This window comes from Fulmarus glacialis, unplaced genomic scaffold (assembly GCF_000690835.1).
Source record: "Fulmarus glacialis isolate BGI_N327 unplaced genomic scaffold, ASM69083v1 scaffold11763, whole genome shotgun sequence".
Taxonomy (NCBI): domain Eukaryota; kingdom Metazoa; phylum Chordata; class Aves; order Procellariiformes; family Procellariidae; genus Fulmarus; species Fulmarus glacialis.
Genome location: NW_009201053.1, coordinates 1 through 27475, shown reverse-complemented (window position 1 = coordinate 27475; position 27475 = coordinate 1). Strand labels below are relative to the sequence as shown.

At 36.2% G+C, this 27475-nt stretch overlaps 1 protein-coding gene across 1 annotated transcript; it reads right to left on the bottom strand.

Annotated features, from left to right (window-relative positions):
• Nucleotides 1-613: 613 nt before the first annotated feature.
• On the bottom strand, nt 614-26273 carry LOC104073863 (WW domain-containing adapter protein with coiled-coil-like). The gene is made up of 4 exons (XM_009573794.1): nt 26081-26273; nt 2204-2310; nt 1288-1403; nt 614-819 (listed from the first exon to the last, which is right to left on the bottom strand). The coding sequence occupies exons 1-4, from the start codon at nt 26217-26219 to the stop codon at nt 639-641; spliced, it is 543 nt and encodes a 180-aa protein (XP_009572089.1). The 5' UTR covers nt 26220-26273; the 3' UTR covers nt 614-638.
• Between the last annotated feature and the right edge of the window lie 1202 nt (nt 26274-27475).

The following is a 27475-nucleotide window of genomic DNA, read 5'->3' as shown; positions in this document are numbered from 1 at the left end:
GGGGGGGCGGGGAGCGGAGGTTAATACTTTGGCTTCTATTTTTAAACCAACCTGAGAACTATGCTACAAATTCACCCAAACTACATCAGCATATAGAAAGAATCTCACAGTACCACCATTTCCCAGAAAAAAATTACGAAGATTAAAGCTAGGCACCAGGAAAAAAAATTCCAAGTAACAGAAATTCATGGTCCAGGAAAGGCTTTCCTAGAAGTATTGGCATGGTAAAAATATGCTTCCAATAATATACACAAGCCTCTGAAAACTCTTGATATCAGAATCCATTAAATTAGCTTATTATTTCAGATGTGAAATCAAGGTTTTAGAAGAGACCTCTGCATCTCTATTTTTAAGCTCAGAATACGACATTGAAAGGTCTCAATGATAACAACAGTCCAACTATACCATAAACTGTGCAAGTTGTTTCAATAACTACTTATAAAGATAATTAAATTAGGCAGTAAAAGCTGCAAAAAGGAGGAGTACCATGAAAAGCATTAAGCAGGCGTTGTACTAGTAAAGGCTCAAAGTTATTTTAAGAAACAGCATTTGGGAGAGCTGTCTGTGCTATCTACTTTGGCCTTTTCATATAAAAACGTGAGAAAAACAGCTAAGGAAAAGGATTTTTATTTTTTTTTTTAAGTTTGGAAAAGAAAACAGTAATGCAAACAAGTCAAGAATATATTACTGTAAAAAAACCACATACTTCCACTGGCAAACCCACTGGCAGCTGTCGCCTGCATCACCTCTCTTCTGTAATCCCTATCTTTTGGAAAACTGTTAACTGACATTTTGCTTGCTTCTTTTTGTCTCTGCTCTCTGAAGAAAAGAAAACACAAGTTAAGTAAGAACTTACATCATCTAATAATATAATACTTTCTATGGGTGAAGCTACATGAGATGAATTAAACTATCCTAAGAGCTTGCTGCTACAGATGGGGTAGGCAAACTGCAGCCGTTGCTTCCTTACACCAGTGCTTGTCAAAGCCCCCAGTATACCAGTTTAGCTCACTAACATTGCAAAATAAACCCAAAAGAACCCAAAAGAAAACAAAAAAAACCCATCCCACCAAAAAAACAAAAGCCCAAACCAACCATACTTTCCCCTCCCGCTCTGGATCATCAAGGGATAAAATAGGTACCAGAGGTCACAGTAAGGGTAGGAACACAGTAGACCTGGACCACAATCTTTTACAGCAATAATCTATCAGATAAGCTCAACTGCTCTTAAGTGAGCTTTAAGAATATTTATTCTTTATACAATGAAAACAAGACACACACATATACCTCCCCAGCCACTCCTTTGGTTTTTCCCATTGTGAAACTTCTGTTCGGCAGTTGTAGTAGTATTTTTTGCCTGAAGAGCTGATGTGTTCAGACCAATCATCCGCAGAATCGTAAGCCTTTAAAATACAAACAGTGTTGGACAAAGGACTACTTGAGAGTTGTAATACACAAATTTAAAAGCTTCCACTATTTTTAAAACTACATGGCATCCTCATATGCACCCACATCACAGCTTTCCATTTATACCATCTCTAAATGCCTGTTTCATTTTGATAGTTTAAAGATGTGACCACTAGGCTCCTGTTGCATTCTGCAATAGTTTCCTCTGTTTTATTCCCATCAACCCTGCAACAAAATCTAATAGTATGTTTAGTGGGATACAGTAATATCAATATTGACAACATCAGTTTTCTGCACCTTAAAACTTCCTCAAAAATCATTAATTATCTTTTCAAAATTTTTCTATACTTTATAAATTTATCTATTCTGTTTTCAATGCAATTTTTAACAAACACCACCCTAACTACTAAACTAACTACTGAAACCTGGATAATAAAAGTGACTAAAATTCACAACATGTAATGCATCTTAAATAAGTAAAATCATACTGTCTTCTCTAGATTTACCAACAAAGTTCAAGGAAAATATTTCTCCCTGTATCTACTTCATTTAAATAATCTAGTATTTTACAATTCAAAACCTGTACCTCAAAGCTCTAATGATTATCAATTAGAACAGTTTTACAAGACATAATAACTGCAGCTTGGGTTTACAGAGTGTTTATAAAATAAATTCTGATGCTGGAAAACTCAATGAAGCAGGTAATGTACATGCCGCCTGTTTTAGACAAAATGATGAAAACACAGTGTGTATGAATGGAGTGACACAGGGATGAATACCAATCACAAATACTCACTGCATCAGAAGTTTTGCTTGGATTATTGCTGGGATTAGAAGAATGTGAATTTGAACTATGAAGAGCACTGTGGTTATGTGAATTTTCTTGTGGAGAGTAACTGGTCCCTAAAGGAAAAAAGAAAGACTGTTCACCATGTATGTTTTCAAAGAAATCAACCATTTGCATTCTAAGGAGGTGGAAGGGAAAAGGAGAGGGAAGGGGAGAAGGCAAGTTGTCCACAGCCTGGACCACAGCATAGTTCAGATGCAGAAGTATTTCAGGAGACCATATCCATATTTCTTTTTCACACAGCGTAAAGCTCACTTTGCCTTTCTAGTTACAATAATGCAGTATGTCCCTTCACTAGTCTTACCCTCAAACTTCATTCCACTACAAACAAACAAGTAGCCTTTATTATCTTTTGATGATTGGAGGAGTCCTAACATGTCAATTCAGAAGTTAAGAGACATTTTCTCCTCAACATTAAGTCATAAAGTTTAAATGGGTTTATCAACAGCCTACACAGTTAGATACACAAAATCAGGTTTTAAGTTCACTGGAGCAATGTTGTTTTCTTAACCCTTTTGAGACAACTTGTAACTGGTTCTAGGTAACTATTTCTGTTTATGCATATAGATTAAATTAATTTTCCTGCACCTCAGTCTCTGCAATAAAGGTATTGACATCTAGAATACCAAAAGCAGCATTTCCCAAATCGCCACCTACTTCTGGCCTCCCTAAAAACTGCTTCTCAAGGTAACCCGGTTTTCTTCCTTACCGTAAAAACACTTGAACACAACAGAACAGCTGGGAAATGAGAAGGGAGATAATTTTCAACAGCTTTTACATCTACATTTGTGCCTAAGCTCAAGTCATCATTACACCTGAACAGTTCTAATTACAATTAAACAAGGCCATCCATTAAACCCTTCACAAATTTATTTCAAATGTCCTGCTCTTAAGGCCTCCCATTCCTCAAAAATTTCTAAGCAAGTAAAAACTCTTCCATTCTTTTTTATACGACTTCCTCTTCCTAAGTTTTAAATGTTCACATAAATAACACCAAACTAAGAAAAATCATTTTCTTACACACTTCAGGGAAAACCCGAGATATTCCAAATACAACACTCTCCCTGTCCTTATTTTTCCTCTGCCTACTGAGAAGTTTCTAAATACCCAGGGATATTACATTAGGTACCACTACCTTCACATACTATATAGCGATCTAAATATGAAGTCAAAGTGCTTTGGCAAATGGCAAAGGCTGTATCTTACAGACAAGAACAATAAAGAACAGTCCACTGATAGTGGACTGATAGGTGGGAGTGAATGGAGCCATTAAAACAAATACATTTTTTTTAAGTCTTCTGAGAGTCACACACTCAGAAGATGACTAAATGATATATCATGGTGCAGAATGGGAGAGATTATAATTCAAATTCTATCTTCTGAGCCTTCTGACTACACAAGTGTTGACAAAATTACTCTTTCAAACTTCTTCCTCCCCACCTCTAACCCTGCAGGTTAGAAAAACAGTCCATCACAAAAGCAAAGAAGTACATCATGACTAATCTGTTTAGTACCGTATGAAGGTTAAAGGCTGATTTGCACATGCATGAGTTATTGCAACCTGAACCATCAGTAGCTCTGAACCTTTTCCTATACTATTTTGGCTAAAATCATATGTCATTCTCTTTAAAGATCTGGGGATTAAAAAAAAAAAAAAAAAAAAGAAAAGGGGGGGAAAAGCCTTGTCCTCAAATACAGCCTTCCAAAAGCAAGACAATTAGTCCTACACCAAAAGTATCTTGCATGCTCAGAGCCAGGTGGAATGACTTACGATGGGGGTAACTTAAGCTTGTCAAAGCAATACTCGCAACATCACATGCTTGTGATGCACGTGAGTAACAACAAAAAAATTTGAGCTTCTAGTGAATGATGTGACTTTACATGTTATGTACATTACAAAATTCCAGAATTTAGATTTTAATATACATTTATAAAAACAGACACATTTAGTTCCCCTAAATGTATGCAAGAAGTATATTATAATTACAAGACTGTACTCCTCAATCAGTCACACCAACAGTCTTAATTTTTTTTAGACACTGATTATGGAGTGAGATAGCTGTTTAATATTTTCATATTAAGCATTCTGTTAAGTCTTTATTTATTTACCATACCCTTCCCAAACTCTAATGAGATAAAATCATCAAATTTCTTCATGTATTTCTGTAGGTTGCTTAATGCAGACATATTAGTTCATTTCTACTACGAGGTAAAATCATCTCCCTTTTTAAAGGAAAAAACAAGATGAAAATTTACCAGATGGCTTGTCTGAACAATTTAACATTAGTCACTTCAAAACTTCAGAAAACACCAATGTAGTTAATTTACTGTAATCCCGTACCATGGATGCACTGCATACTTTGTTCAATGTCCTCAAGATGTAGTTGGTGATTTTTAAATACTGTAGTGGTCTAAATACACTGCCACAGTGAATCTGATCTAACAGGCATTTTCCAAACATGAATAAAAGCCAAAAACATAGTATTAAAATCAACAAAATCCCTTAAAGCCAATTCTATCCAACCCATAAACAAACCCCTCAAACTCACTGAGCAGACTTCCAGCCCCCACATGGTCTAACAGCTCAGCAGCATCCCCTCACCATTTCACACTGTTCCCAGCCACCCTGGTTCCCAGCCCCAGTACTGAGTCACAAAGCACCTCGGAGTGAGTATCAGAGCGGCTGCAGCAGTCACACCCACCTCCAGCTGGCCCCAATAGTAGAAACGCCTACTACGCAGCAGTTTCTTCATAAGGATCCCCTAGGCTTCTCCGCACTGAGCTGCAGTCCTCCTAGCAGAACTCCCAGGCTGCACACCCATGGGCTTGCCCTGAATCACGGATCCTGCCCTACCTGAGCTGGCCTCAGCTGCATAAAAACTGATCATGGCTGCTCCAGCAATACCGATTGCCTCAGGTTGCCAGGACAAGCTACATGGGCTTTTACAAGGGCCAACCATAAATACATACCTGATAGTGTCTAGGACAATTACACAGTCTAATTACAGCTGCAGGTTCACCCCCATACCTTCATTTTATTTTATGCATAATACCTCTTTATGTTTGGGTCAGTACCCGAACTTCAAGGGAATGAGCATACGAAAGGGCTGCCAAACTGACATTTGCTGTTGGGAGGCTTCCAAGACCAAAGCAGATGATGCCCTGGAGAACAAGTGTTTTAGGCACTTCATACAAGTTAAGGGCTTAAAGATCACGTGTAAACACCAAAATCGTATCACCAAATTAACCACATACTAAAACCTTACTGCCTCGGTATAAAAAGGTACATACCTGCATAGCAGTCACCTAGGAATTCTGACAACCCAGCCAAGCAAGCATTGCCAGCTCAAGTTGCCAGGGAAAGTTGCTCAAGATCTTTAAAAGGCCACCGAGTTAAAATGGTATGCAGAGAGCAATCCGCAAGTGGAGGTCTACCTCTAAAAAGAAGGGGCGTTCCCCTTACTTGTATATTGGCTTTCACCATTAGCAAAGCCTAACCCCGAGCCATTTTAAGGTGGCTGTGACTTGCAATCAGCTCTGTGTCTCCCAGCTGCATGCCTGGCAAAGCAGATCATGAAAACAGGGTCTCTAAGATCAGTCCATATGCCAGAAACAGGCCTGATAAGATAGACAGCATGCTACTGTGCCCCGAGACGTTCTCTTATAGCACTTCTCACCCTTTCCTCTTGCAGTTAGACCTTCCTTACTAGTCCCACTTTCTTCAAGAAAGAGGCATAAAAAGACATGTTTTTAATATGCTTATTAGCATACCTTAAGATTTAGCAATTGCAAATATACATCTCTGATGCACCACAGGGAAATTCATATTGTGTTATAAATCCTCCAATTCAGTTACAGAACTCGCGATGGAAATGTTTACTTGTACCATCACTGTGACTTTCCTCAGCTTAATCATTATTTTGGAAGCAGTTAATTCTGGAAAGAGCTATTCCTAACTGGAAGATGGCCAAGAAGGGCATCAGCACTACATCTATACAAAACTGTACTGGTGCAACCATGTGAGCAAGCCTTCACTAACACTATCTCTAGTGATGAACAGGTCATAGGACAGGTCAGGGTTAAGGTTAAATTATCATAACTGTCTTCAAGTCTTTCAAAAGAAAATTACATCTTCCTCACTAATGCATGAAAATCAGCAGAAAGCACAAAAAGCATGTTCTGGGAACCAATTCAAAAACCAGGCTGTGACTTAATGCCTACTACAGATTTGAGATTCTGCCACGCCAAGACTCACTTTAATAACATTTTTGTAAGTAGTTTCCAGATCCAAACTGCTGAATCCCAGACAGTTTGAACTGCAACAAGGCTTCAATACTACACTGGACTTGGAAAACAGACATAACACAGGGTGAAATAAGAATATTCCATTTTGCAACATAGTCAATTTTCTCTAGTAATTATCACATTTAATTAATGTCTCCATTAACACCACTTCAGCTCTGTGAAATTAAGAAAAGTTGAAATTCTGAGTTAGCTAAGTATCAGACTGCTCTAATAAAGCAACTGATTTTTCTCCCTTCTCCCCTGCCACCTTTCAAGAACAAGCTGAAACTCTTTCCTTTCCAAAACCTATACACCTATGCTAGCAACTACAGCATCCCTGTATAACCAGCTAAAATAAATTTTCTTGCTGCTTGATTAGAAGAGTCAAATATATCACCATGCCATTCCACACCACCCTCTGACATCCACTGTGCCTTAGCCTAATTAAAACTCTTTTTAGCTCATAACATTATACAGTATCATAAACATAAAATCTCCAACTGAAACGCACAAATCGAAACATGGAGACACATTAGAGTTATCTTCAAAAAATAATCTACAATCCAAATCAGCAAACAGTGAAAAAAAAATGCTATTTTTCATCCTCTTCAAACAAACGTACACTGAGAAATTAGACAATAAACAAGTTCACACGCCTCCACTCACACTCAAGATTTTAGTCAGGCACAAATAGTAAAATTACAGTAATTGCAGTAGTACAGTATAGTGTTGCACTATGCAATAGTTAACTTTATACAGTCCAACATAGATAGAGTATGTTTCCTTTTCAGTCAGACAAATACCTTGTTAATATCCTAAGTGTCCTTCTGTCCATAATAAAAAGTGTCAGTGCAGATAATACAAAGGAAAGTTTACAAATGCTCACCAGCTGCGCAGGAAACACAAAAAATGCTCCCTAGCAATAATGAATGCCATAACTGGAACTCAAAGGCAGTCCTCCCCTTCGCGCCCTCCAGAGGCAACAGGGACTCAGGAAGGGCTCTAGGAGAGTCTTCTTTTCTGTGCCCAGAAACCACGCATACGGAAAGAAACACTGGGCAGCAGAGAAGCAAGGAAGTTCACTCCACTTGTTTCAACTCCATACATACTGTTCTATGACTCCACATTCCACCTCTTAGTTAATATTCATTAAACTAGTGACAATATTAGAATTTGAACTTCCTCAACACAACAAATACTGCCCAACTGAGAGACACTAATTATTTGTTAACAGAGAAGACTCAACAGCAATATAGTTTATGGCAGTGATATTTTATGGGGATAACTAATTAAGACTTGTTTAAACAGTGAAAATGATAGAAACTTATCTAGGATAAGCCTAAATTAAAATGTCTAAAGTGTATTTCAACTGACATCTTTGTTACTTCAGTGCAAATCTTTGTGCAGAACACTTTCGAAAGTTCTGCATATGGGAGGAAAAAAGTAACAAAAGAGGAACACAATACCCAATGTCTCAGCAGTAACTGAACAGCCTATCATGGCCATTTTTACTTCCGACATGTAAAAGTAATACGACAAAAGAATTTTTCTTCACTGCATTTTTATGTGGCCTGCTGTATTGAAATAAAATATAGCTGCCTTCCACAGGCAACTCAAAGCATAAAAACTTGCAATTTTTCTAGCAGTGCCATGGCCTCAGAGAATACACCAACTTCGTAGTAATGTTTTCCAGAAATTCGTAACATATTAAGTTGAATGCACAGTGCTCTGCCAAAGGAAAGAAAATCTAGCCTGATCACTGTACTGCCCAACTTCCTAATTACATACTCAATATGCCCCCCTAAAATAAACATTTTATACAAGTCAAGAAGTAGCTCTATAAGCAAAAGAGCTTACAAAGCCTCATTTCCTCCCCTGCCCTCCTCTCCTACTGTATCTCCTATCCAGGGCAGCAAAGTCTGTGCTGTTTTGTAATGTTTGATTCTCAGGATAATCACCCCAATGAAAAGAAGTTTTCATCTTTTTCCCCAAGTTACCATTCACACAAAATTTCATGTTAGTATAAACAGACCAAGAGTCGTACATACACGGAATGGGACAAATGACCAATAAGGGATGAAAATGATACTGTAAGCATAGTTTTCTTTGTAATAAAATTTTTCTTCTAGAATGGTAGTAAGAAAATGACACCTCAAGAAGGAAAAGTCATGAGCAGTAAACCAATGGAAGTCAAGGACTCATATTGTTTTACTAATGAAATACTCAAAGAACGCCAAGATATTACTGATTATTAAAATAAAAAAGACTAGCTTTAAATTTTATCTTACACATTGTGTAATGTAACAGTAGTTTGCAATTTTGCTGTCTTTTGCTTACATTTTTATTTTTAATTAGATCTGCCCAATTTATTTCAGAAACTGAAGTTTCATTTTAGGACAAACAGTACAAACTCTAGAAAGAAAACCGGTTATCTGGCCATCAAAAAGGAAAGCAAAAGGCAGTAATAAAATGGTTCAAATTAAATTAAAACTTCTGAGTTCTCACGTTACAATTCAGTGATTTACTACTACAGCAGCTAACAGGCAGACTGTTTTCCCAGGGTTGTACTTCAGTCTAGATGGATGTAACAGCTTGGGTTGTCCTCAGTGGTAGACCAGATACAAACTTATTTTTGTCCAATCATCCCCTTCTAGTTTGTTCCTTTCCTTGTTACAACTACAACAAAATAATTAAATAATTTTGGGGTTGTTTTCTTCCTCCCCTCAGCCCACCTCCCAGTAGCAGTGAGAAATCACTTTTCAACTTACATACAACTTGGAAGATAATCAGTGAACAAAGTCCACTGAATCCACTGAGTTTCCGGAAGATCCAATACTCAAATGTCCAAAGTCATATCCTTCAAAAAAGCCTAAGGGATGAAACATGCACTTCCACCACACTCTAGACAAATCCCTACCAACTTTCTTCTTCAAGGAAAACCAATGTATTGGCAGTTTTCTTGACATCTCAACCATTAAAACAAAACTAAGCAAAAGAATGGACAAATAATTTTACCATGACTGTAAAAATGTTTATTCCTTATTTCTGAAAAGCAGTAAGCAGTATCATTTGAAAGAATTTGCCCGTTTCTCCTAAATTAAGGCAACTTCCAACCAGCTTCTAAACCTTTCTGATAAGAACACCTTAGAAAGATCCAAAGGTTACGACAATAGATACTTTTAAACAAATTGAAATCTACAAGTTGAATTTATGTGAAAATAAGAACTATAGGTGGACAACAAATTCTTCATATTTACATTTGCTATTTCCTCCCTTTGGGTTCAGGTCACCCCATAAAAAAAATGCTAGCAACATCCCCAACACTGCTGAACACTTCTAAGGCACCTACTTTATTTGAGATCAATTGACTTGAAAAAGCAGCTTAAGCAATTTTACCCATGGAAAATATGAAAAAGTACCATGAACTTCAGCAACACCGAGTCATATTCCTAACTCTCTAGTTCATGACCTCAGATCTCAATGTATTAAATAAAAAACAAACTCCCTGCTACAGCACCACTGATGACAGTAAATTTTAAAGTCTTTTTAATCTTGCAATACATATTAATGTTATCACATTTGTATGAAGTGGAGTAGGACATTCCTCTAAAAAGAAACTAGAGGTAGTTGAGAGTAAAGCCAAACTATGCTTTCATTCTTGACTATAGCTCAGAAAACATTTACATCTCTAATACAGTAAGAGAGTGCACAAGAGAAGTTCTTCTGTCCTCAAATAAGAGTTTCATACAGAAAGGGGCTTTTTAATCATTATGACATGCAAAACGAGAAGTGTTAAACTGACAGCCAGAATCCTTACCACGAACTAATAATGATGTTATCTTATCTCCAGCGTGGATCAGCACAGCTTATGGGCAATAGACTGATCTCCCCCTTCCAAGCCCTCCCCAGAAATACACCATGAAACTCTAATGAACAGCCCTTCATGAACACACTGTAATACAGTACTAAGAGATTCAAGTTTGGTAATGGAAGTATAACAGCACTGCAACGATGCCCTATCCTACCTCAGGCAACAATACTTCCACAATCCTGATCAACTCCGAGTAAGCAGAAGACTGTCTGCCACCAGTTTGTGCCTCAGATTGGTCTAATACCTCCTCAAAAGATAACAACTCCACTACATAAATACAGCAAGAAAGGTGTGAACAGGATTTCAGGTTATGTAAAATAAAGCACATTAAGGTTTTTAAACTGGCTCGTAAGTAGAAACTAACTTTATGGCTAAGCACCTGATAATAAGCAGTTACCGCAAAGACGGAGAAACTGTTCACTTTAATAGAAAATAGTGTGCGTAAAAGTATATTCCGTGCACGTCACAAAAAAACATTTCACTTCTGTCAGATTCTCTGAACCTCTACTTCTGCAATCACTGATACACATTAAATGTCAGTAGATAATTCCAATTTTACAAAGTTTTTCTCTCAAAACCCAAGAAAAAGAAAAACTAGAGAACTCAAGACATTTCTAAAAAACTATTAGTCATCTGGGGTATTTTTAAATTATTACCAATAGGCACATGCTCAAATACTTTCTGAAAATTAGGCTTAGGGTTACTAAAACTGGAGAAACAAATCCCTTAACAATGTGGAGGGGAAGGGGGTGTCACAATTTTTACTTTTCATTCAAGGAGCTTCCCAAAGAACATAAAACAAATACATTGGAAGAAACACTGATGTTTGACAACATACACTTCAGTGACGTAAGATAGAAATTGCTTACGTGCAGACACTTTCTAAAAACTGGGTTTTCCAATGTTTTAAGATTGCAAACAGCACAGTAATACTATGAAAGACTGATACACCATAAACTGGTCATCACTGACAGAAGTTTGAATAAAGTCAGAGGTCATGCAAAACAATTTCTGCTTACAAAGGAGGAAAAAAAAAAACAAACCAGCAGTGGCCAGAATACAGCTGTGAGACTACTCCTCCATTTTCTATCTATCAACAGCACCAAATTAGTACTCCCACTCAGAAGCTCCAACCAATTAAGCAAGGTATGACAACTTAATCTCCCAGACAAAATCCTCTGAGCAAAAATAAGATTAAATAAGAACGAGGCCATGTTGTTTAGCAATCCTCAATTTTCTTTTAATGTTTTGGGGACATGTTTTAATGTTTTGTTTCTTGGGGACAAAGAACTTTAAGCAGAAGATTCTGTGAATGCAATATTACTTAAAAATTAACTTGCAGGAAAGCTTCCATTACTCAGTTTAAAATAAGGAAGATGAAGTTACAGCTTCTTCTGAACATACGTAGTGCTATGCAGTGACAAATGCTTGCAACCTTAATCATATCTTAAAAGTTTCCTTCATTTCAATTGAGCATGCACCATTTAGAATCAGCAACTCTACAAGGACATGGTGTTATAGAAAGATTAAAAAAAGGAGTCTCTATTACAAAACACTACCGCAATCCTGCAAAAAGGTTAGTCACAGACATAACTATCACACTCATACCCTTAATAAAAAGGCTGTGGCAGAATCAATGCCTAACCACATTAAACAAAGGCAAGAACAAAAAAGACACTGTATATCTCCCTTCTTAAACGTGCCTTAAAAATATTAACTGTAAGTCGCATTATCTCAAATTCGTATCTCAAGATACATCAAATTTGACTACCCTCCAAAGGCATGCAGAATTTCGTCTCATTCAGTTCTATTCTATTTTTATTCTGTAGGCTAACACAAGAAAGCCTTATTCGTCCTCCAGTTACTTAATAACCATATCTGAAAAGAACCAAACCCCACTTCAATACAAGATCACTGCTTAAGTGCTATTAATATTTGCCAGTTGAAGAGAACTTTGCTTCTCTTCTAAGACTACAGCAATGTCCATGAAATTTTTAGTAACTCATCACAAATGAGCAAGCTAACTTGAAAATATTTAGTATTAGAAGCAGCAGTTGCTCAATAAATTTTTACATGATAACTTGTGAAATAATTAGGCTTAGACAAACTACAGTATTGTAGTATCTATACTATTACAGTATAGATATGCAACAAGTATAAGGATTTTAATTTTACGCTTATTTAATCTTCAACTGGGAATTGTTTTTGAAAAGGAGAGATGCTAATAACATTCAGGAAAAAAAAAGTCAAATCCATTTCTGCTGCACAGAAGTTCTTCATTAAAAAAAAAAAAGGAATGCTGTCCCAGGGCTTGGGGTGGGGGAGGCAGCAAGCAAGGGTCCACCTAAGAATTAATATATATAATGTTGTGGTTTTAGTAGGATGGATTCACAGCCTTCGTTTAGCATGGCTTAATAAAGGTATTGTGCAATAGGGTTTTCAAATATCTAAAGCACAGTAGGGTGACAAAACAATTCTTCCCTCTTCCCATTAAATAATTCTTAAATATATACTTAAAATTCAACTGGTCTTTCCTGGAATTTCCTTGCTAGAGGAAAATATGCCTCTCCAGAAAAGCTAAAGTTATGTTTACAAACGGAAAATCTATTTTACAATTGTCTGGTTGCCTAAGTGTCTCATTTTATTTCCTTAGTTAAGTAAACACTCTCAAAAGGACTATACAGAGACTGCGATCATTAGTATAGGCAGTGTTTTGCCAGTGAAAGAGGTGAACTTTACACTACTTGAATTTGAAAAGAATCATATTATTTCTCATATTAAATCAAGTAGAAATAGTTTTCTTTCAAAAGAAATGAGCGGTTTTGAAAATTAAGTCTGTGTTAACTTGTCAGCTGCAGGTGTCCGAATGAGTAAACTACTCAAACTACTTAACTAGAAGAGATCTGAACTCCTGCTGATGTTATTCAAGGGGGACACCTGACGCTAACACACCATCACTCAGAAGAACATAATTATGTGAAATAAACACAGCAGGAAAAAATAGGTAAAGCATATTACCTAATTTGTACAGAAGAGTTTATACACAAATGTGCATTATTTATAATTATATGCCTTAATAAAAAAGTATTCTTTGGGGTTTTTCCACATTTGGGAGTGAATAGGTATGTTTGAAAGATAATAAATGAGATGAGCAGGGCAGATCATAATTTCCTTTCCCCATTTTTGCTACTGATAGATATGAATAATTTATAACTCTGTTACGCTAACAAACTCAGTAACAAATCTACCTAGGAAAGCACTGAGGAAGACTGTTGCTTTGGAGGACATAAACCAGCATGATATTTAAGAAATCTAGGAAACCAAGGGAGAGGAACTAATCTGTTTAACCGGGATGGAGCTATAAATATTGCTTCTTAAAAATATTTTCAGAAAGCCCGACATGCCTAAATATATCAGATTTCTATGATAACATGGTGAAATATAGAATGTTTCTCTTCCAAAAAAATAAGCTTTAAAAAAAAAAAATTAATCTTACTAGGGATACTGAAATTCTTACAGCAACAGATATAACAGGTTTGAAAAAGGGGCAGGAAAATTCAAAAAATTTTTTGAAAAGTTTAATTATGCCGAGATCTTTTCCATAAGAAAGCACCAATACTGGCAATTTAACACAATAACTTAGTTTGAATCTAGAAAAGTCTAATATTAACATGCCCATTACTATGATATATTTTTTCAATTTTTTTTTTAACAAAAAGGCTTATCTTCAGATTCCTGGAATAAGCAGATTAAAGAGCACTACCGTCAAAACCAGAACCACTGAAATCTCAAATCTTTAGGGTCAGTTACAAAACAAATCTGAAGCTCTCACTTCACTAAAACAGGCCAAAAATTACTCAAATTTTTACTTTTAAAAAAAAAAAAGTATATTTTAACAAACATTTCTAAGTATTAGCTGATTGCATTTTGTTTCTGCAGAAATTAATAAGCATGTTCACAGTTTATCTTTCCACAAGCTTTTCTCTGGTAGGCAGCTTCTCAGACAAAATAACTGTACGGAGTAATGACACTGCCAGTTTTGAAGTACACTCTTCAAGGGAAAATAGCAAGTAGTAGTAAATTCAAGATGCACATACAAAGATGACACAGCTAAATACATTTTCTTCCTCTTAATTTATCCAAGTGATCCAACATAATTACCCTTTCAGGACCCACTAAGTGGGAAATTCTATTCTATTAGCTGAGCTCCATACACATGTACAAGGAGACGTGCCTCCAAGCTATATTCTTCCCCACATAAACAGGGCAGCAGTTGGGGTTTTAATCACCAGCCCATAAGGAGCACTTTTTTATTTACACTTTAAGTAGCTATGTCAACTCCCTAAAAGTAAGAAAATGGTAAGAAGGATTTCATGTTATCAAATGAACTGGACACACCAAAAAAACCAAACAAACCAAAAACCAAACAAAAAACAACCCACACTGATTTTATAGTAGGCATTTCCTGGGCCACAAAATCATATGCCTTCAACCACTGCCTCCTAAACCCAGAGAAGATATGAACTGATCAAACACATGCAGCTAACATTTTCTAATCAAATATATAAACATACAAAACGACACAATGTTTTCATAACATAATGCTTTTTCAGCATTTTTTAAAACAAATATCACAAATATTTAAAAAATAGGAAAATGTAATTTTACAAATTTCTTTAAAATTCCTTCATATTTTCTCCCCGGTAAGAAGCTGTACTAGTTCAACCATGATCAGTCTTTACGATTATTATTGTTATTCAATATGTTAGTAAAATTACTGCAAAAAGGATCTGTAACCGATTTCCATTCAATATTAGCTTATTTCAGATTTAAATAAAACTGATTTAATCTTTATATAAGCAGAAGTAACCTAGTTTATCCTGCTTCTCATCTCATCCTGTAGCCATCTTAGTCTCTAAGCCCAGATCTGTTTCTCACATTCATAGCCAAAGCTAAGGACAGGAATCAGAAAAATGGATAGCAGGGAACCAGATGTCACTGTCAAGCCCTCATCCTATGTCCAATTAGCCTCTCTGCTTCCTTTATGGTCACAATGAATTACAACAAAAATACCCAGATAGATCAGCAGACTTCATATGGAGACAAGAAAAAAAAAATGACTACAGTTTCATTCGGTTAATTCATTGTGTATCTTGACTTTATTATCTTACATACTTGAAAGCTGTCCTGGCAAAGACTGTTGACTATTTAAAGGAAAGCTTTATTTAATAAATGTTACAAGTTCTTCCTGCTTATAACACACCTCTTCAAGAAGTTCTGCAAGACACAATAATAATTTCTGCTGAGTGAAAACTTCTGTATCAGAATTCAGAAGAAAAGAGATTATAAATCTGTTGTAATTGCGGTACACTTAAACGAAAACCTTAACTGTAGTAAATAAGATGAAAAGATGTGGAAAAAGAAACAACAGAATTTGATAAACCTAAACCAGCTTTTCAATGTAACCCCATACTTTTGGGGGAGGAAAAAAAAAAAGGTAATTTTAGCTTCATTATTCTCTAAATTCACTTTACATTATCCTGCATAAATATGATCTACACACAACGAGTTTAAGGAGTACAGCATTTCTCTATCCGAAAGAGAAATCTTTTTCTACAGAAGCTATCAATTACTTTCCAACTTTCATATTAGCAAATTTAACTTTGAAACCAAATGTATGCTGGGAGGTGGTGAGGGGGGAAGGGAAAGGCCTTATAAATCACTCTAAAAAGCATGTGAGACAAGCATGTCAACCTTTCTGTAACAAGGCAAAGAAAACAAGAAATTTAAAAAGAAATTCACATTCTGTCATATGCAAATTCTGCAAATCTAAAACAGCAAAGCAATTTCAAGATACTCAAGATACTGTCCAACTAGATGAAGCTCTGTAGTTATGGCCAACAAACTAAAATCCAATCTGGTAAACATACACATCAGTGAAAAACATCAAAAGCCTGCATTAAAGTGGAAGTCTGCAATCATCTTTGAAGAAATACACGCTACAAACAATAAGTCTGGTATAAATTGCACTAAACTGCAGATAAATTCTGAACAATTTAGATGGTATGAAATTTCAGAGATCAGATCATCTAGATTATATTCAATCCTAAAAAGAGATTTTAGGATAGCTGCTCCTAAAAAAAAAAGCATGCACTGATAAAGCACACAAAACTTAAAACTGTACCAGTGCAGCAGGCACCTGCAAATACTGAATTCTACTGCCAATAGATCCATCATAGTTCCACCTGACCGCAAAACAGCCCTCAAAACAACATACTCTCAATGACCAAAAATCCTACAGCACAATATGAAACATATTCACAGGTTCATAATCCTCACATGCCATGAGCGACAATCAACCACTTGAGGGGGGAAAGTTATCACCAGAATGCTACTTACAAAGTTAATTAACAATTAATTAACAATTTTTAATCCTTTTTAATTTGAAGTTCACTACAACATTTAAACTAGAAATATTCACATTACTGTTTTATCTGTCAATGGACCTCTGATCAACTAGTTCAACTTTCTGCATGAAACAAACCCTGTCTTGTAAATCATCCAGTTTCAAAACTTCCACCCCTGCAAAAATCATCACAGTAAGTCACTCCAATTGTTACGAACAACATTGAAAGCTGTGCCAAATTTCTGTTTTCTGAATATTTAAGTTAAGCTAACTGGATCTTGCACCTTTGCTCGCTACATTCAAGAACTCGTAAGTATGCCATTTCTTTTCCCTCTAATTATTAATCAAATAAACCCTTAATGTTTTCTTTGTAACTATACCAAGAGCTCTTCAAGTCTCTGCTTCTAACGCACGAGTTTCAATTGCAGTAATTTTCTTGCCTCTTCTCTGAAAATCTGCAGTTTTGCGTACTTTCTGAACTGTGAGAATGAAAACAGACCATCTTCCAGTTGCTGTCACATTAGCACTAAGAGGTAATCTCTCTAGCCCTACTTGATACTCCTCTGATCATATATCCTTTCTGGCTAACAATGCACTCAATATTTATGCTCTTAACTGTGTATGAGTTTCACGTCTGTCTGAAGAGTCATCGCTCTGCACAGTATCTACCTTCTGTAAAGTCTTACACTCCTTCCTGTAATCTCCTTCCTGTAACTTCTTACACAGTGGACCACTTTCACATGTTCCTGCAGATTAATTAGCATTTTCACTTATGCACAACTTAGCTAGCTCTGTACTAGTGAACGGTTTTTATTATTTGCCATTCAGCCTCAAATTACTGATAGTGTATGAATGATCCTATGATTTCTTCCTTGTAGATAAAAAAAAAAATGTTCTTACTTAGGTCCAAGAGCAAACCTATGCACATCAAAAAAAAAAAAAAAAAAAATCATGATCATTTGATGATCACAAGTTTTATACTTTTGGGATCTATCAGTTACCAGTTTTTGATATATAAAACATACAATGTAAACAATGCTTCCTTAGTTAAAGATCTCAAAATATTTTACTCAGTGGCTAAGAATTAGCTATTTCACATCTACCCAAGATAGCAGGTCAGAGAAGTTAGTTGACATGTATCAGAAAATTAATGACAAAAGTTTAGACAGAAAAAAGACCTCCTGAAGATTCCTACTGCCCCTCAGATACTGGGAATTTAGCTCTGGAAACTAATTGTTCATATTTCTGACTGCCTTGCCCTTGTCATGAAGCACTTTAATACTGCATTACATCTCTTTTTTTGAGTAATGACAAAAGCAGGATATTAACATTTTTATCATACCTCTGCTGTAGAAACAAAGTAAGTTATGTTTTAAAATTGGGGCAGAAACAATTACAACATTAAACTTTTCATACTGTTCCTTTGCAACTCATTACAGTAGTCACAGTAAGGAACAGAATGATTATCCCGAAGTAATATGGGGCCTAATCAACAAAGGTCTTTAGGCTTCTTGTTTTCCATTCATTTCAAACACAATATAACATTGCTGCCTGCATGGAAACGTAAGTCAAGGCCCCAAAAGCTTACCAGACATCTCTTAACCCACCTGATTAAAAAAAGTGAGTAGTGTGATCTCGTCAGTCATCTGCTCAAATATTTATCTCCCTTTCCAGTAACTTGGAGGACAGACTTTCCAATTAGACATTATTCTTGATTACTGCTCCAGGAGTCTACTTCTAGTCAGTAGACAAGTACAATTTGTGCCTTAAAACATGTATCTCGCTTCACAAGCTTGAAAGTAGGGAGAAAAATTAAACACTGCCCAAGAGGAAAAGGAGGGATGCAAAAGCGTATGTAGGAGAATTCCAGGCTATTGCACTGTTTGGTGGGTTTTGGGTTTTTTGCCATTGAAGGTCTAAGAAAAAACCTTCTGCAGCAGGAAAATAGGTGAGTATCAGATTCAAGAGATATCTTTGAGTAATTTAAAAATGGTTTAAAATTTACAGGATCAGCAATTTATTTTAGAAGCTTACACTTCAGAAATTGATGCAATTTTGTTCCCTATATATTCATTACCATACACTTTCCACTTACTACAGATGAATGAATTTCAAAATACTGTTTCACAAAGCAACACTTCCAACAAAAATTTCAATAAATAAAAATTTTAGCCTACAGTATAATTCTAAGATTACACCCTGTGCTTACAACTGCAGGCAGAAAGCTCTGATTTCAGAAAAGGGATAAAATATTCAGCAAAAATTTGGTAAGCCACAATTGCTTTGGTTAGTATTTTTAATAGGCAAAAGTACTGAAGGGATATAGGTTCATGTCAAAATCTAGACGTGAATTCCCTATATGATTAGGCTGGTGCTTTCAAATGGAAAACCACACTACTTTAGTAAAAAAGCAAACCTGCACAAAATGTGTAAAACAAGCAAAAGAAGCCTAGAACTAAACAGCATTCTTTTACTACTAGCAAAATATTATTGGGATAAAGGAACAGCAAGTGAACTTATATGCTTCTTCTAGAGTAGTTTTACTGTTAAAAGCTAGGAAGTCTGTTAAAGGTCTTCAAGAAAGGAAACAGAATCTTCTAATACTGAAGTTACCGCAGAGAACACCTGCAGTCAAGTACAACAATGTTTGGTGACCCCTTCATAATTCAACAGCACACATTAAGAGGATAACAATCTTACTCAATATAAAGAAATGCTTCTCTCTTTTCAAGCGCTACATTTAAGTCCAGAAAGGATTCATTTTTACACTACAACAAACTACTGACAAAACATAAGCCTGAAAGCATCAGTGTTGAAAACTGCCTTTCATTGCCAGTACAATTTTTTTCCTTCTTGAAGAACTATATAAGGAACAATTTCTCTGTACATTGAGAGTTTTTTCCCTGGAAAGGCCTATGAAATTGTGTAAAAGCCTGACTTCGTAAACAAATGCAGTCAACACTGCAAGTTGGGTGTCATTAAATTACTGTTTTCCACAGCAAAGTTATTACAGCATCACCTCCTCTCTCAGCCAAAACAGAGGCAGAGCTTTCTCTTCCAAGTTCTGCGTAGTTTTAATAATACTTGGCTTACTCGATACTTTACATAGAATAGGTAGAAATAGCAGGGAAAACAAATGTAAACTGTCAATAAATATTTCTCTTCTTAGAAAGCAGCCGTGTCCCAAACAGTGGTTAAGGAAGTACCTTTAATCGGGGGCCATTAGAGAATACAAAGTAATCCCAGTAAAAAAAGCTACAGTTTTCATTGCTTCTTTTCACCTTCAGAAAGGAACCCAAAAGTACAAGTTTAATAGGCCGTATATTCCATTTCTGTAAAGTCAAAGGCTAGAAGCATATGTTAAGAAAGCATGATGCTAAGTAAAAATAATTCCCTTATGATTAGCTTATATACCAAAGATAAGCAAATTTAACACATCTTGTATATAGCCAGTATCTTCCCTCTTCCAAAACATAAAGTAAGCTTACATACAAATGCTTACCAGGTCTAGCTATTAGACTGACTTGAACATATTACACTTACAATCCAAAAACTAAGTTTATGAGTTCTTAAAACACTTAAAGATACACACTTCCTTCAAGAGATCAACCGTAAAGGGAAACCTTCGGAGGACCTATTTACAGATCTGTATTTTATATACTAGCAAATAGAAGTAAGAATAGTAAGTGAAATTGGAAGTTTCCAGTGTCAAAGTCCTAATTGCAATGGATTTTGGGAAGTGGCTGCAGCAATAGGTTACAAACAAACAGCATTGCTTATTGTCATTTGCTGCAGCTTTCATTTCAGATAGTGTCTCCCATTAACGCATCTTTACTCCCACAACCTAAACTAGATACTTGAACTTCATGAAAAGAAACACAGAGGACTCCACCCACCTAAATGCATAAAGACTTAGCATTTAATACCATCATATTAATACCACAATTCTTTTCTAATATCAGTAACATAAAATTAGGGTTTTATTATCTCCTATCGCGTGCTTTTTAAAAGCAAGCTTTGCAGCTACTTTTCAAAAGCAATTTTGAACATTAACATTCTAAACCTCAAAATTTAAAAAGCACATACACAAGTTATAACCTTTACTATGATTCTATGATCCAATTCTTTTCTATCAGAGATCCTCACAGCAGAGTAATTAAAAAAAAAAAAAAATGGTTATACAACTGATCCAGCAAAAACTCACTTCAGAAACACTGCCAAATGTACTGAGTAAATGTAAAGCTACTTTCTATCTACAACTTCTAAACTTTTAAAGCAAACTTAAAATTACCGCCCCCCCCCCCCCCCCGCACTGAAGGTACTAGTACTAATGAGACTTGAACGAAAGCTTTTATCAAAATTAGAAAACCACAGAAATTTACTTTTTCCAGTTTTTTTTTTTTTAATTCCAGAGAAAAGCTTCGAAGAGGTGAATGGCCCCAAAAGCAATTGTATTTATCTTAAAAAAACCAAACAAACCACCGAACCCCACCTCCTTTAGAGCCATCCAAATAGCCAACATTGAAGGAACAGGGGAGTGATCACCTCTTTCACATTTGGATGTTGGGGAGGGGGAGTGTTCAAAGCACATTTCATGGAAAGCCTACTCTCATTTGTGATCACAACTTCCCTCATCCCAGCTTTGACCATACAGTTACAGTGAGGAAATGGTTTTCATAATAATGAATAATTACTTTCACATTAGCAGCAGTTAATACTAACTAAATAGATAGAATCTATTCCAGATTCTTCCTCAACCCTTCGCTATGCTTCATTACTCTGACTTCCCTCTTTCCACCTACCCTGCAATTTCCTCTCTCCAATGCACGTTGCCCAGGCAGCTTCCTTGTGCCTCTCTTGTGCCTGCCCTAACACCCCGTTTATTTCTGACTGCTGGTCAATGATCACACTAATTTAATCAGCAGTTAGCCTCTTGTCCTCCTCTACTGCGAGGGTTGCTAAGACAGGAAAGAAAAGCTAGCGCTCTCTTTCCGGCCGTTCGCTGTCCCTTTGCTATGAGGACTCTGAACTCTTTCAGGAACCACTGGAAACAAAGCAAGCCAACACTTCACGACAGAAGCTTCCACCACTAGTTCGATAAAACTAGGAAGGCATTACAATATTCCACTGAGTTTCCAATAGCAGCAGGATTTTGAATCTTAGAACTGTATTATAGTCAATAACACTGGTCATTGACAGTATTCTTAATTGCCAATTAAAAAAAACATGCAAAAGAAACACTCACAAGAGTTCAGTTGTATTTTGGAATTTAAATTAAATATCACAAGTTATAATCAAATTTCAAGAAAATAGCCTACATAGCACAAAATCCAGCAAAAGATTTCATGCTGTGTACGTTAATGCTCTCCATTTGTCATTTTAAACAACTCAGTAAGATCATGGCATGAAGCAAACAGACATTTTCAAAGTCTCTTAAACATAAATGTAGCAAAACACTCAGTATCTTCTTCACAATAAGAAACAACGGAGCACACCCGGCCTAACCGAACTAACTTTTTTTTGCCCAAAGTTCTACTATGTATCTTAGTCGGTCATTCTGCGCCATACATTTAAGTAGAAACAAACATCCTTTTCCCTTTTACCAAGGGTTGCATCTTGCAAGTTTTACCCCTAAATAATATATATATCTCCCTTACAGCATTCGCAAAGCTACCCTACTTATCTGACCTCTTTGTCTTCTTTCCTGTACACCAGTCTCACCTCATTTATGCATTTAAAAAGACCTACAAAGATCACCTATGTTCGCAGTCCGTCCATCTTCAAGTATGAGAACCCTCGAATCTTTGTACTTCCCTCTTTTCTTTAATGGAAACACTTTTCCACACCTACAAGGCCCTTCGTAGTTCTATTCCCTCTAAACAATGCTAGCTTTAAGTCCCTATTTGTTACTGTTAAGGAACTTCACACTTGAGTTGGTCTCATAAGACTCCCTAATCTCTTCAAACTCCACACTTGCCTATAGCAGCTGACCTATAAATAAGAGATGCACTGAGGGGGGTAGCTGTTCATTATGTTTTAAACACTTGCATACAGAGACAATGTCCCCATGCACAAGGACCAGAAAGCAAGAACAAAGTTACTGCAGTTTTTTTGATATGCTGGATGTACAAAGTACTCTTTGGAAACCAGGGATATGACAAAAACTTGCAAGTACTCTACCGTGTTTAGTCCAAGGCAAACTTGGAAGTCTCTCTCCAGAGAAACAATCATCTCTGTACGTAGTCTCTTTCCACAGAAACCATGCGGTAAGCAACTTTGAAAAATGCTTTGTTTGCACTGTATCGGTATGGAGGGCTTATCCATAACACACATTTTAAAACCTTAATTGAAAGCAATTGAATTTCTTACCGTGGATTACAGTTCTGCAAACAGAAAAGATTCCGCCACGAGTATTAAAAAAAAAGCTGTAACAACAAATACCTTTATACAGGTACCAAAGGTATTCACAGGGGGAGATTCTACCATTTTTGAGTTGAGTTATTAATTTTTAATCAATTTAATTATAGCTCTTACATTTTATACGTGTACACCTAAATCTTTAAACGACATTTAGGCAGTTGTCTTTACCACAAAAAAGTGAACCAGTCATGACTGAGTCCCACGTATCAACATGCTACACCAGTCAATCTTCCTGTTTCACTTCAGAGCAAAAATCACTAAGAGATATATAGGACTGACTTCTTAAACATTGACTTGAAAGGGAGAGATTAGGTTAATTCGGCTTTATGTTCATTAGTAATACTCCAGATTTTTGTTCTGTTTTGTTTTCTAAGGGATGAGAGAAAGAGAGATTGTTTGTTTGGGACTTTAATGCAGTTTGGGGAAATAAATACTGGAGATTTTTCAATGAGGTTTGTTTTGTTAAGTTCAGCTAGATCATAGGAAGGCAATAACACCTTTGCAGTAGTTCCAAACCAAGCACCACTGATTTTAAAATAATGAAGTGCACAGCAATTACAAAAAAAAAACAAACCACACACCCAAATTTTTTTTCCCCCTCAGAGAGTCTAAAAAGAAAAGAAAACAAGCCAGAAAACTACAGTAGCATCAAAGCCAATTAATACTTTTCAGTCACATTAGGACTTCAATGAAAAATTCTAGCAATTTTTTTTTAAATTTGTTTTTTTTCTTTTTTCCACTGTATGTCTGTAATTACAAAACTAAGGGAATACTATATCAGTAACAGTACCTCAGTGTAATTCAAATGCAGTAGACAGAAAACATGGTAAACTACTAGATTATGTCTTTTGCATATTAGCAATATGCAAGTATCCATAATATCACAGCACTTCACCTATATTCTAATACCTACCATCAATTCATACTGACAGAAAGATTCAGTAAATCAAAGACAAAGTTGATATCCTCCTGCTCACATCTGCTCAGCTTTGGTTTACCACATACAATACACAGGATTTAATACAGCTTTGGTTGTTTTGATTATATTTTAAAAAGCTGAAGTTGCAGCCAATCTAACCTTACTAACAACACAAAAAAATCACTTTTTATTTCCATTAAATAGTACAAATGTTCATCTTTCAAAATTAGTAATTTCCCTCAGACTGTTGAAGACTACTTCCTTCTCCCAGTCTATTAACATACGATGTGCGAAGGACCACTTTCAGATCAGAGTAAAGGAAATTTTCCACTGTGTTAACAGCTTGGGGAAGAAGAATGTACAGTGGGATAGTGTTCCTTCCACTTACAAAACTACAAATAATTCATTTTCCTTCATCGTTACTGTATACATCCATGCTTCAGGTCATTCCCCAATTATTAAATCCAGCTGGACTCAGTGAGAACTTCAGAATGTCTTCCCTATCTTAAAAACAATTCCAAGACACAAATAAGCAAATACGCTCCCGACATAGAGCCTCATCTTCCAGATGTTTTCATATATGCATAACTCCATTAAATGTAGCTCCACTGAAGCAGAATTACCGATTGTAGCAAAACTAAGCAGAATTGCAAGAGTATGTAGGACAAGTATCTTTGGACAGGTAAACAGGAAATAAGAGAGGACACGTCTGTGTCCTGAAAAGTAGCACAGAATAGCAGCCTACTGGTCTCACACATGCATTTAATTCTGAAATTACTATACTTTCAAGTATGATCAGATATAATGAAAATCAGTGTACTAACAAAAGATGCCTGTTTTTATAATCCTTCTACACAATAGTATCACACTACCAGTGGTCTACAGAGCCTCTGTATTAATCCAAAGAAGAAAAAACAGATAGGAATTGTAAGAACACTCGGGTACCATAAACACATTTTGTGGTGTGGAACTAGTATTTCCTAAAAGGTACTTAGAGATATTTTCTTTATTTAACAAGTAATGATAGCGTAGCAATAAATCTATCTGTACATCGCAAGTTGTTAACTTTATATAGAACAAAGAGCACTGATTTAAAGCTCTAAGTTCTCTACTTGAATACTTCACTTTATAACTCGATATAGAGACCAAATACAGTACTTACAAAACAGAAAACACGCTTCCAAATTCAGACAGTAACCAGCGTTTTCTAAACTGCAACTGTTACCATTGTTTACTAAAAGTAAAATCCTACTCTTTCCTTCTTCCAGGAAGCGGGGACAGAAAATAACATCACAGTTAAAAAATATTGGGGATATTACTACTGTCTATAATATCCTGTAAAAACACAGGAGGATGACTTGACTGTGAACATTCTTCTCTAAGCTCCTGCCAAGAAAGGCTCTAGTAAGCGCTACCTTTGATTACCATTTTCTGATTGTTAAGAATTCTACACAGCAGCTAAATATGAAGAAGCTTTTTTCATTTCTTATGGGGTTTAGTCTATGAAGCATGTAACTACACAGTATAGCACCACAATACACAAAGTTATTAAAAAACCAGTCTCTAAAACAGCTAATATTTATTGCTAGTGAAAAATCCAGAATGCTATTTCATGCTATGAAATATCACAGTATGTCTAAAGTAAATGAGACATACCAGTTTTAAAAAAAAAAAAAAAGTTTATTTAACCTTTATGGTTACAAGAAAAACTACCATACCTGTAAAAATAAGAAAATTAATAGGTGTTACAATGCCTAAATGATTGCTTCCAATGAAACTTGCACTTTGGTTTCACTGCAGTCTTCCAAACAAGGTACAAGGCACATTTAGTGTAACACTCTCATCACCTGAGTGACAATGGCTAAATTTTAGTATTTACAAGAAATTAGTAATTGCTTAAATAAAGGTTAATTAAAGATAACTCACCACCATCCCTCTCTCTAACTCTGTGAGTATGCACACTTTTTGCTTTACTGTGCCCTGTGCTGTCACCATATTTGTTTTCAGGGCTATCAGACCGCCGCAACATTTTATTTGGTGGTGAAGGATCTGTGGTGTCTCGCATCTTGTCATGACGGTGATCACCGCCACCGGGGTGACTCTTGGATGAGTACTTAAGAGCCTGTAACAGATCACAAGAAAATAGGCATTTACATTAGATATGAAGTTACAGAACTGATGTTAAAATGTTATTTCTGAATTTCAGATCTTTTTCCAAAACACTTTTTAAAGTTAATTAATTTTTATTTCCTATTTAAACAATCAGCATTTGTCTTTCTAATTTTAATTACCTACAGTAAAGCAACAAGTTCTGTAATTAGAACTCAAACCATTTTCTCCCACTATTACATCGAACATAACACCTGCTGTTAGAAAAACCTAATTTCTCTATCTTTTCACTGATGGACTACACACTTTCAGCAGTAAATGGGCCACAGCACTTCTGCACTTTTGGGAGAAGCACAAGTCTCCACTTGGTATTAAGAATATAAACAGAAAGTTACAATGAATCAGTGTAAACTTTGAATATGTCCTCCATACTGTAGTCAAGGCCACTCCATTTTTTCACTACTAGCAACCCTGTAGCAGATGTAATAAAAAACCCTAGAATTCTGGGGGCCTAAAACCTGTAATGTGACAATTCATTTTGAAGTATTTATCAAAAATTACATGTTCTGCCTCACTTTGACCTGCTTCATTTTGCAGTGTGAGCTTCTGAGTGGCAAATGTTTACATTTACATGAACTGTCACTGACAGCTGCCTTGGACTGTCAGATTACACTTCACAGTGATACAAACACACGGAAATGTAATAAAACAGTTCAATTCTATGCCCTAAGGAGAGCAATATCACAATATATGGCATTCCCCAGATTCACACCCCAAGAACTGTTTTTTTCAGTAGACACAGCAGAGGAATACAGTATCTACCTTACAGAAATTGAGGTTATTGTCAGCAGCTTAAGGATTTAATGCTTTCTGAACGTGCCTAGCAGCTGGCAACTGCAGAAATTAAGCCTTACTGGCAACCCCAGTTATTCAGGGTCTAAAACCATGCCCTGCTCAGGTTACAGTCCACAGCAGCAGTTTTGGGGAGAAGAAAGGACTTGGGAAGGGGGGTGGGGGAAGAACAAGATGCCTTTTGTTTTTAAAAGGAAAACACTCACCTCCCCCTGGATCTTCACTCCACTGCAAGTGACCCCGGCTCGCTCTCCCGCCCCTCGTACCGTACCCTCCCCGACTGCTAGGCCCAAACCCTACACGGGTCGCACTAGGCCTCTCCTCCTCGCCCCGGCCCCGCAAGCCTCAGAAGAGCGCCGG

Excerpts from the sequence above, each read along its gene's own strand:
- LOC104073863 (XM_009573794.1), bottom strand. The coding sequence starts at position 26,219 with ATGCGAGACACCACAGATCCTTCACCACCAAATAAAATGTTGCGGCGG. Across the intron at positions 2,311-26,080 it reads AGTTAGAGAGAGGGATGGTG|GGACCAGTTACTCTCCACAA; the intron begins GTGAGTTATCTT and ends TTTTTCCTTTAG. Across the intron at positions 1,404-2,203 it reads CAAGCAAAACTTCTGATGCA|GCTTACGATTCTGCGGATGA; the intron begins GTGAGTATTTGT and ends TGTATTTTAAAG.